Consider the following 12,158-nt stretch of genomic DNA (forward strand, 5'->3'; position numbering starts at 1 on the left):
ATGGGCCGGGCCAGACAAGGTTCGGGCCGGGCCCAGTTAAAAATTTAGATTCATTTTCGAGGCCCGAGTCCTGCCCGAAATATGGGCCTAAAAATTTATCTAAGCCCAGATTGAAAGAAAATTGCTAAGCCTGAGCCCGGCCCATATTAAATTTTACAACACCAAAAAAGTATATATTTAATATAAATATTTGATTAAAAAGTATATTTGATTAAAAATAAAAATATATATATTTAATATATAATTCGGGTAGGGCCGGGAAGAGCCCAAAAAATTTTACCCGAGGCCCGGCCGTTTTCTAAACGGACCTCGTTTTTTTGCCCAAACCCATATTTTGGGCCTATATTTTTACCCGAACCCTCCTATTTTTTGGGCAGACCGTCGGGCCAGGCCGGGTAGCCCAACCCATGATCACCTCTATTTAATACTGGTTGAGCAAAACGCTGCGTTTTATATTCCGGTAAATGAAGTTTCAACCAAGCCGCGAACCTCTTTTATTTCCCTCCAAAACGTCTTTCAAGAATCCCTCCAGAATGCCCATGAAAAAACCCTGATATATACCTACACTAAATATTTTTCGATTTTCTTTTTCGATCATTTCATTTCATTTGATAAAAAGAAAGCTTTAAAATCGTTGTCCTTTTAGCCTAAATCTGTTTTACTCAAATATCACTGCCAATGACAAGCCACGAAGACGATCTTGATCTCCTTTTGTCTCTTCAAGAGAGGGTTTTGGAAACGCCTCCTGCTTCCCCTTCAAGTCCCCACTCTCAGTCTCCAGGTAAACTTATCCACGCTTTCTCGTCACACTACATTTTTTTTCCACACTTTGCTTTGGGTTTGTTTTGGATTTGTTCATTATAAAGCCCTTCTGGGTATCTTTTATTTCCACTTTTTGGATTTGGGTTTCTGCTTCTGCTTCTGCCTCTGGCTCTGGCTCTGCGTTTTCCCAATTTTCTTTTATTTGTGGCTTGCTTCACATCTGGGTTTTGCCTATTCTTTTTATTGCTTTTGAATTTGATAATGGGTATCTCTCGGTTTATTGTTACAAGTTAGTTTGCCAAATTTTGTAGGCTACCTATCAGATGATGGATCGCCAAGGCGAAGAGGGAAAGCAGACTTGTCTGTTTTTAAGGATTTTGTTGAAGATTGCCTTGATTATGAACCCAAATCAGTTGAGAGACATGCTAAGCCAAAGCCACAGAGTTCAAATGATATTCAAGTTGAGAAGTTTTCAGGTTTGCGTATAAGGTAAAACCACACTAACAATGACTATGATTGATTTGGGTGACTATTCTGATTATTGGAGGCAAAAAAAATGGCTAAAAGATTTCACTCTTTTCATTCTTTATTTTTCCTCAAAGCTAGCCATGCATGCCAAGTGTCAAATGGAAAAGCCCTGACAATTATCTTTTGATACTTCTTTTCTCATGTTTAGCTTATATTTTTCTTCTGTTTGTTAGGAAGCAATTGGTCAGCCCTGCAAAGCTAAGTGAGCACTTGTCTGACATTCGTTTTGTTCGGCTACCGACTTTGAAGTATGCAGTTTTACCTCTTTTAGTTGTAACGTACGCTTTTATTGCTAGAATTCTGTTGAGGGGTCTGACCTTCAGGCCTCAACAAATCTGATATTGTCTTTGGTTGAGGTTGTCTTTCCATTCTGCTGAGATTCTTTAGTGGGTTCATGAAGTGGGATCTCAGAGTGTCCAAATAAGACTCAACCCTATGACTGATGACATATAGATCATTTATGGGGGAGAATGCTACCATTTGAGCTAGCTAGTTCTGCTTTTGGATGTGAAGTTCCCTTCAAAGTTGGCTTAGCTAGAATATTACTTGCAAAGCCCTGAATGAAACATAGTTATGCATAAACTTTATGAGGTAGGTGACAATATATTTTGGCTATTTACAGGAATTTGTTGGTGGGAGACACCCTTTATGGATGTTGGGCAACCATAGGAGTACTGATTGAAAAGGGGATTCCAAAGACTAGCTCTATTGGGAAAAGCTATAGCATATGGAAAATTGGGTGCTTAGATAAAAATACTGTTTCTCTTTTCTTGTTTGGTGACGCTTATGAGCAGAACAGTAAGGAGCAGGTTGGAACCGTTTTTGCATTATTCAGTTGCACTGTTCGCAAAGACACCAAGGTATCAACTTTGTCGTATTTTAATTGGCTTCTGTAGGGTACCCTTCATGAAGAAAGTGATATCTTCTGTATTGTTTTGTAGGGATCAGGGTTTTCCTTGAGTGTTGCTGCACCCAACCAAATTCTAAAGATTGGTACTTCAGCTGACTATGGAGTTTGCAAGGGAAGAAGAAAAGATGGGATGGCTTGCACAATCATTTTAAATAAGTATGCTACAAGTCTTGCTTAGGTTCTTTTGATATATTGACTTTCTTTGAACAATTGATCACATATACTCTACCTTGCCAAGAAATGGGATTGAGAGAATCATCTTATTTTGCAGCAAATGGTATATGTTATAATTGATTAATCCAAGTAATGTTATAGTAACAAGCTTCTCAGCATCTAGTTTCAGCATTTACTACTGGCAAAAAGAAGCTTCAATGGAAAAGTGATTTGAATGATGCTAGTGAGCTTCCAAATGAATGGTTATGGCCCGTTCTTCTTGTGCTTGCATCATCAACAATCCATGATTATAAACTTCCTGCAGTCATTACCTTGTTAGCGGTTTGCTTGTAGTGCATGGTAACTATCGGGTCAGAAGAGCAGAAATGCCTAACCCTTGTAGAAAATTTCTTGGTAGGTTCAGGTCTAAGGAGTCTGGTTTGTGCAAGAAGTAAATAAAACTGATTCTTTAGAAAATCTTTGATATAAAATTAGATGTGAAATCATGACTTCTCTTTGTTTAGATTGTTTTTGAAGCTATTTGTCAGCCTTATGCTTTTCGTCCAATACAATTTGGCACTTATGTTTTGTCATGCATCTTGTTAAACAACTCTCTAATCAATTGAACACAAGGCTCTAAGTTATCCAGCTTTCTTTGTATGTTTGTCTGTGTAATTTCTCTCTTTATATTTTTACTTATAATGTCTTCATTTATTTCAGACGTCAAGGCGCTTATTGTCAATATCACAAATCGGTAGGCATGACATTACTTTATCTTTATCTCTTGGGAGTAGGATGTATATTACCCCTAGTTAACTCTTTTCTGATATGTTCTGCAGAAAGCGTCAGAAAGATATTCCACAAAGCGAACTGAGCTAATGGGAGGGTAAGTGGTCAATGCTCCATTTCATTTTTGTATCCTCGTATTAAATTAAATTGCTCAATTCATTCCTTTTCTAATTTTCATTATTGACGTTCTTTTCTCTAATCGTACAGGAACTTGAGAAGAGCATTTAGAAATCCTCCTAGATCGGAAGGAATATTCATGGTTGATCCTCTATCTGATAGAACAAACATGGAAAAGGCCTCTAAGCCAGTTAAACTACTGTCTGTGGATGCACTCAAACGGGCATTAAGGTATGTAACTGATAGCATTGATTATATTTCTTCTGCAACTATACGCCCCTTTGAAGATGGAACAAAGTTGAGAATCAACTGATTAGTTTGAACTGCATTTGAACGAGCAGAAATGGAGATAAAGTGACAACAAATAGACACTCTCAAGGCATAAGGTTTCTTAATGCAGTTACAGGTGTTTGATTATAAACTGTCTCTGCTAATGCTGGTTGCAAATCTGTGCAATATCCTGTTATTGATAGTTATGTTGTAAATGCAGGGGAAATGAGTACTAAATTAGTAAATGGAGCATCCAAAAAGCCTGATCAACAAACGGTTGGCTCTGAGAAGAGGTAAATTGTACATTCTTGCTCATTGTCAGCAATTCATACTTTCTTGCCATCTTTCCGTTTACTTAAAGGATTCATCCATCACTGCTCAGGAAAGAGTCTAGTGTAAAACAAGATACATCTCTAAAAAGAAACAATCATCTGGATTCAAAAAGAAGGAAGCTAGAGCAGGAGCAAACTTTGGAAGACCATTGGAACCAGCGATGGAAACTCGATTGACCTCTATATTTTTAGTTCAGATGATGTTCAGTGTTATGGTGCACCGAAGTTAAACAATCCTTTGCCTTGAGTGCACATAGGTCCTTATCTCCATAGTAGGTTTGCAAAGTTGGCTATGCAGGCTAGTTCTTGTTTTCCAAATTCTAATAACTCTTTAACTTGTAGTTTTCAAGCTGAAGGTATGTAGACATAAGTTGGATACAACACAGGCAGTTTTCATTTCTTTGAACAACTATTAACTTAGTTCTTGTCAATTTATCACTAGGATTAAAAATCATATTATTGTTTGAAGGGAGGTTAAGTTTGAGTCTCATTTGTGTCACCATGTGTGGGGTTGTAATGATTTTTTATGGTAATTGTTGATATAATTCTAAACCGATTAGTTTGAAAGATTATAAAAACTAAGAATCTAATGTAATATGATTCTTAGGGGAGCCCAAATCCAAGTGTTAAATTGGTAATTCAAGCATAAAAAAATGATTGAGCTACCAACTAACCATTATATGAACAAAAGAATGATCGTAATGTGTAAGAAATTGATTGGATATGCAGGTGATTGGTAAGAACAAACAAAGTAGGGGACACGGCATCTTATGACAGTGCTAGATACAATGATGTTTAATTGAGAGAGAAAAATAGTAGGAAAGAAGTTTGGTTATCCATGCACATGGAGTTGGTAGTAAATGGTCCATGTGCTTTGAGAAAAATTTAATGCTTGTTTTTCTAATTTTAATTATATATTGTTAGTTGGCCTAATTCTATAATTTAGATGATTAGGAATCATTAAATAAATCACAATTACACTTTGTCCACTAACTATCCCTACAACAACTCCCTTAATTTAAACATCCTAAATCATAAACAAAAGGAAAATGATTCTTGCCAATGTAAAATGTTTAGTCCTAACTCCAATGATTAATCATTGTGAAATGTTACAAAGTTTTCTCCATTACAAATTAATAATAGAATGTTGTTAGTGATAAGAATTGGTGTGTAAACGATAATATTTAAATTTATCATAAAATAAATCATACTAAAACTTAACTTGAAAATATAATCAAATATAAGATATTAATCGTATCATTAAACCTTAAATAACCTCATGTGTTAGTATCAAGTAGGCATTAATCGTAATCTTGACTCTCTTTATTTCACTCATTATTATCCAAGTACTTCAGGGCGATTTCTCACTTACGTTATGTCTTATTAGGCAAAATTCTAAGACAATACTGAGGTTAAGACGAAATTGTTTGGTAATTGTAAATGAATTTTTGCTCACTTGTGAAACCAGCTGTGCTTGAGAAAGAAAACACCAATTGACCAACAGAGGTGAAGGGCCCGAGGGGTGGGGTCGGTAGCCATTTTATGCTGAGGTGTATATGCTTGGATTTTGGACTTCTATTCTATTATTCAAATTTGAACTTAAAATTTGGACAACATGAAATGAAGTAATTATAAATAAGCTTTTGAAACTGTTAAGTTTCATTGAGTAGAAACAACCTGGATATTTATTAAATAAAGTTATAAAAGTTTTATCTTTTATTCAAGAATTTGATCTTACTTTCAGATATATGGTACTAAAGAACCCAGAAACAAATTAAAGCTTGGGGTCGTAGTCTGGGCCCTGAAGTAACAAATAAGCGAGCGACCTTCATAAAATACTGAATAATATATAATGATGAAGCTATAAACTTTTGTTGAGATGTCGCAGTTGGATGATATAAGAACTCCTTCAATGTTGCAGTTCGATTAGGTGCCTTTTAACCAACTTAACAACCACCATTAACGAATTTAAGCTTGTTGGGTTTTCAATAGATTGTGATGGTTGATGATGCATAATTACCCTGCAGACAATGACAACGTTGCATCACGATTTTGCTATTTCTTTTTTTTTTTAAATTGAATTTGGATTATACCCCATTTTTAGGTGCCTTAGGATTATTTCTTGAAACCCAAGATTCTCATCTCTATTTGTTTTTCCCCCTTTTGAACTTTACTTCGCGAAGAAGGGAAGCTGTCGCCCACCTGTTTGTGATTTGGCCTGTGAGAGTGAAAGTCCATAGCTACATGGAAGAAAATAATTTACACAACTTGTTTTTAAATTCTTGCTGATGGCCCAAGCAATGGAGTTTTATTTGACTCTTTACAAATGTGTATTATTTGACCTTTTGCCTTGAGTTTCATCCTACTTGAATTTGGATTTAATGGAGTATTATTTACTTTGATAATGTCCAGACTTTTCAACTCATGTAATAGTTAATTCGAGTTAATAATAATTAATTCTAATATCTTAATTTCAAAAACAAAAATGAAATTACTATAATTAGAACCATCACTATAATTGTAACTTTAAAGAAAAAAATATTTTCTTGCATGATCAAGGTAGGTTTATTTACGTATTCATTTAAGAGTAGAATGTGTTTTACTGAATTTTTTTATTCTTTAAATAATTAATATTTTATTGACAATTTGAAATTAAATACTGTTATATAGCAATTGTGGAAATGTAGTGAGGGCAACATGTTGTGAAGGCGTAGTATTTTATTTGGAAATATATAAAAATAAAAAAAATGAATTACAGGTTCATTAAATAGGTTTTGGTATAAATAATAATGAATTAGCCAAGTATCATTTGAAAAAATAAAAACAAATAGTTCATCAATTCTTCCAATCTGTGGATTTTAATTAAAACAAAATCCTGAGATACTTATACATTCAGAATAAAACAAACGAGCTTTACGGTTCACATGCAAATTATTTAGGCATGTTGCCCCCTATTTTCTTGAGTTTTATCTAGTTCTTCATCACCACCAAATTTCTCCAAAAATCACACGTATTTTTTTGTGGATTACTAAAAAAATTTTAATTTTTAAAAGATTAATTTCACCCCTCATTAAATTTCAAAATGTTTTAAAAAAATCGCACATATCTAGGGTTAAGGTTAGGGTTTTATTAATTTTGTTAGAGTTAAAGTTTTTTAGGGTTTAAGGTTTTAAGGGTGAAATCGCGAAAGTTTATAGGTAGATTTGAGGGGCCAAAGATGCGAAAACATATCTCAAAACACATACATTTGATATGTCATGTTGGGATAAGACTATTACCTCATAAACTCATCTTATGGACGTCAAGTTTTGGGGTGGCAATGCTTGATACGGTAACAGATCGAAGTCTAAGTGGAGGTCCCAATAGGCGACCGTGATGCAGCCACGAGTTCGAGTATAACCAGGGGCCAGTTGACGGTCGTTATGTGGTCACGAGTTTAAACTTTTTAGATACCCGCAAATGATGTCTTATGTATACCATACATAAGATTGAGGTCATAATCATAAGAAAAAACAGAGGGCTTTCCAGTGTAATCAACATAATTTTTTTCTCTATTTCCAGGTAGCCGGTATCTTTAACCTTTCATTCTTATTTGAAAACTGACACCGAGGTGGACACAAGAGGGCTCTCAAGCGGAGATAGGATGTTTCGGCACAATAGAAGTTAAACTTAGGTCGATGCAATAACAATTGTAGTTATTAATGAGTTTTTTAATAATGGCAATCGTTGTCACCCTGAAAGGAGCATCACCTTTACTGCACCGCAACAACCGTTGTTTGTCTGAGAGTCCTTCTGCGTCCACAGCGGTGTCGACCTTCAGATAAGCAAGAAAGTTAAAGATATCGACTGTGTAGAAATGGAGAAAAAAATTACGTCGATTATAGCGGGAAGTTCTACAGTTTTTCCCTATAATTATGCCCTCAAACTTTTATATGATATTTATAAGGCAACATTTTTGGGTACCCGAAAAGTTTGAGCTTGTGCTCGCGTAACGATCGTCAACTAACTCCCTCGTTATACTCTGATCCATGACTGCATAATGGCCGTCAATTAAGACCTCTACGTAGACTTTCACCCGTGATCATGCAAAACAAAATAACCCCTAAACTCGACTTCCACAGGATAGATTTCAGAGGTAATGGTCATATCTCAATAGAATATATGAAATGTGTGTATCTCGGAGCTATATTGCATCACCGACAACTCAAGAGTACCTCGAACCAAAAATTTTATTAGCAACAAAAATTTTTAACACTGAAGCAAGGAAGAAAATGGAGAGAGAAATATTGTTAAGTGGAGGAATAGAGGCTAGGAGAGATGATGTTTTAGGGATAATGGAGTATGAAAAGAGAACCCCCTCTTATAGGCACGGGGAAATGGTGAGATTGCAAATGAAAAAATATCTATGGTCAAAAATGCGTCGCAGGACCAGCATTTTCATCGAATATCTTCAAAATGTGCTTCAAATCTGTAAAAAAATTCCCAGGACAGAGTACTTTCTTTTTTGTAAACTTTATGAAAATTTTAGTGAAAACTTATCCAATTAGGTGCATTTTCTTATCATGTCAACAGGGAAGCTCGCCCAGCTAGACAAGTTTTCACTAACATTTTCATAAAGTCTAAAAAAAGTACCTGACCCCGAGAATCCCGGGTAAAATCTAAAGCACATTTTGAGGCACTGAATACCCTCTGAAGCATGCGTCTAATGAAATTATTTGATCTGTGAAACACATTTTCGAGCACCAAATAGTGTTCCACTATCATTATTCGATGAAAGTGTGTCTTCAAAAACGGATTTTGAAGCACGCATTCTCTTTCTCATTATTCTATTTTGCTATTAAAGTACCAAAATATTCAGAACTTAGACATGCAACAAATTCATGTCAAACATTGAATAGTTGAGTTGCGAGAGTCATTTGTATTTCTTTGGATAATCGTCTGAAGATTTTTTTATTCTAAATATCCAATTTGTTTTAAATTGAAATGAGTCGACGAATGAAATTTGTGATTTACTATGACGGTCAAATCTGTAATACGGAAGTCGATATCGTATTTGCAGGAGCTCATTTCATGGAATTGGCTTTCAACCATACCATTCAATTGTGTAAGCTACGAACTAGAATCAGGAGGAAAGTCGGGGGTTCGAGTCAGGGCAGAATTTTGAGCTTACAATGTAGATATCTAGTATCGGTTGACCACTTTAAATATGAACTATTTGATGTGAAAGGCGAGCTTGAGATGGAAGCGGTCATATCATTGTACTGCTCAAGAAGAAATATTGTAATAGAGTTATATGTCGAGTTTATGAGGCTGATGGAACTGGTTCATCTTCAGCCACCATTGCGGCTAATGTTGGAATCAAAAAAGAAATAGAAAGTCCTACTACATGGTTGTGCAGTAGGTTCACTAGTTTGTTACAAAGCTCCTATTCTGATATCCTCGAAACATCAATGGGTAGAAATTTTTTAGTGTCCAGATTTGCGATTCAAGGCATATGAGCATTCGCCTCATATAACCAACACCGACCTCTCCTTCAGTGGTGGTTTAGAGTTCTAGCAACTACTGTACAAAACACCTGACCATGCAAGCTCATCGTCAAATGTCTGGGTATTAGAAGTTGGCATGGAATTCCCCAACAAAGATGCTTTTCTTGGTGCACTGAAGTAGTACAACTTAAGGAATGGCGTGAACTATCAAGTCACAAAATCTTGTTCGGAGAAATTCAAGGGAAGTGCGTAATGTGCGACGAGAGGTGCAAATGAAAAATCATGGCATTTTTCAGAAGAAGACAAGCTTGTGACGATAACTTGTGGACGATAAAAAAGTATTTCGGTCCACATACTTATGTTGTAGTAGATGGTGAGTAAGGCGATCACCCGATTTTCTGACATAATGTGACCTGACTGAGGTCTTCGTTTTTCCCAATAATGTAACTTTAACTCGTCCTTTGCAAGTGTAAGTCAGGATTGGCTGAGGCTAGACTTCGACATTATGTCTGACATTATTTTATTTATGGTGAATGTGAGTCTTAGGATTCTTATCCCAGTGTTGATTGCCAAAATTCGTAGCTAGCACGATTACACATCATCGTACTATAAAGCATGGGTCGTAAAACAAAAGGCTATTGATAAGTTGCATCATGGCTGGGACGTGTCATACAACAATTTATGGCAATAGTGTCAGGTACTAGATCGGTACGTACCAAGTTCCGTAACCGATTTGGAAACGCACCCAACATACTTCGATGATCTCCTGGTCCTTAGGAAAAAAGTATTCCACTGGTTCTTTTGGATGTTTGATCAATACATGAAATTTTCCCGGAACTACAAGCTTTTAGTGCAAATTGACGACACCTGGCTGTACGAGAGGTACTAGCATCGGTTGTTGATGGTCGTTGCCCAAGATGGTAATCGAAGGATTTTGTCAATAGTGTTTGCGATAACTCTCTCCGAAAAGACAGATGATTAGGATTTCTTCCTTAGCTAATTGTGCCGACGCGTTTTCCCCAACCCGACATATGTGCTATATTAAACAAGAGAATCAAAATCTTATCTACTATTGAGTGACATGGTAGCCTTTAGGATCGTACACACCATAGGTACTGTATACGACATGTCGACTCCAACTACCACACAAAATGACCTTAAAAAAGTGAGCGAGATCAATGCATTGAAATGGGTACGTAGTTTCCACTTTACCCACAATCATGCTAAACCATATATCATCATATATTGTTTGCATTTATGGGTATACTTTTCTCGATAGGGTACGAGCTTGTCCAACACCATTTTCATGATACGTTGCATAACTTACATGCTATCAATAATGTCGATGTAGACTACTATGCCAACATACCTTTCTAACAATGGATGCAATCGTATGACGAAGGTTTACAAGAATGACACATGACAACGAACTTAGCCAAATGAATCTATTCCATACTGAAGGGGACGTGTCATTTGTCGATAACCTCGGTTGTCAAAAAAACATACTTTTACTTGACTACCTTATTTCCAAAGCGGACGACGTCATATGTTAGGCAGATAGCGAGCGGTTACATTTGATATGAGGATGTTATGAAAGAAATTATACGAAATATAATAAGAGCGAACACTATGTATATAGTGTGTCACTCGCATCGAAACTTGCAATTTTAGGTCACGGAGTATGCTAGGCTAGGCCCGACCAGGACATGCCAGAGGCATCATATCATGTAAACCTACTAAAAAAGATTAGCAATTATGAGAGATTCCAAGCACTTTGATTCTCATGCACACATGTTATTGTCACATGTGCGAATGTACAATTTGAGTACACGTCTTATACCAACAATGTGTACAAACTAGAACACATGCACGATGTATGAAGACCTAAATTCCCACTCGTCCCAAATAAGAATATGTGGCCACCAGTGCCTAGTGTGCCGTTCGAGTTGGCCACGAACATAAACTTGTATCGCATCTCGAAAAGTCACCCGAATTTCACTCGGATACGCACCAATATCAATGTTCGAGAGAGGGACAATCAACAAAAGTTATGCGGGTACTATAGAAACCAAAGGCATAGAAATGCAGCATGTTCTGTATTAAGGGGTACATTGGGGCTTCAACGTCGCTAGCATTCATTTTTTTCGACGATATAAAATTGATTACAATGTTTTTTTTTTGTGTAAAAAAATTGTTCTTCTTTTTAACTTACATTTCAATTGTATTTGCTATTGCCTACTAGCATTTATATAGTGTAAAAATTACTCATTTAAGCACTACTTCAAGTATCAATTACTATTTCTCAATGAATTAAACTTTTTCCATTTTTACAAGTTAGTCCTTGTACTTTTATTAATCACTAGTTTGATAAAAGTGTCTATCCAAAGTTACATATTTCATATCAAATATTATATATAGAAATTTACGTATAATTAACATTAGAATTTAACAAAGAAAATATGAGTTGCAATAGAAATATACAAAAAAATATTGTTTCTTTATTGATGCTATTTATATTTACATCGCAATAAGTAAATAAAAAAATACGTCATCGGGCTAAATGTGTGCCGCAGAGCGGTGGATGACACATAGGATTTTTACGCACAACTAGTGGTGTCGGCTCCTCCACTTGATCGTGACCATCGTCATCATTTTCTTTGTCTTCACCTCTACCCTCATACTTCATCTCCACCACCGTCTTCATCTTTATCTCCACCGTCAAATTCATTTTCATCTTCGTCTTCGTCTCCATCTCTTTCATCCGTGCTTGATTGCGATGTCGTCCTAGCCTTCTATCGTATGTCCTTCACT

The 12,158-nt window shown here is 36.0% G+C and overlaps 1 protein-coding gene across 1 annotated transcript; it reads left to right on the forward strand.

Moving 5' to 3' along the window:
• The first annotated feature begins 497 nt into the window (after positions 1–497).
• On the forward strand, positions 498–4,329 carry LOC107921247 (protein MCM10 homolog). The gene is made up of 11 exons (XM_016851121.2): positions 498–781; positions 1,074–1,251; positions 1,464–1,538; positions 1,913–2,150; positions 2,232–2,356; positions 3,074–3,107; positions 3,193–3,239; positions 3,350–3,490; positions 3,601–3,665; positions 3,750–3,822; positions 3,912–4,329. Exons 1-11 carry the CDS (start codon positions 679–681, stop codon positions 4,036–4,038), a joined length of 1,206 nt encoding a protein of 401 aa, XP_016706610.1. The 5' UTR covers positions 498–678; the 3' UTR covers positions 4,039–4,329.
• The last annotated feature ends 7,829 nt before the right edge of the window (positions 4,330–12,158 follow it).

The sequence above is a fragment of the Gossypium hirsutum genome, chromosome D01, assembly GCF_007990345.1.
Source record: "Gossypium hirsutum isolate 1008001.06 chromosome D01, Gossypium_hirsutum_v2.1, whole genome shotgun sequence".
Classification (NCBI taxonomy): Eukaryota; Viridiplantae; Streptophyta; class Magnoliopsida; order Malvales; family Malvaceae; genus Gossypium; species Gossypium hirsutum.

What these genes read in the sequence shown, in the direction of transcription:
- LOC107921247 (XM_016851121.2), top strand. Translation starts at nt 679, where the DNA reads ATGACAAGCCACGAAGACGATCTTGATCTCCTTTTGTCTCTTCAAGAG. An exon ending in TCCCCACTCTCAGTCTCCAG is followed by an intron (nt 782 to 1,073) that starts GTAAACTTATCC and finishes CAAATTTTGTAG; the next exon opens with GCTACCTATCAGATGATGGA. An exon ending in CGAACTGAGCTAATGGGAGG is followed by an intron (nt 3,240 to 3,349) that starts GTAAGTGGTCAA and finishes CTAATCGTACAG; the next exon opens with GAACTTGAGAAGAGCATTTA.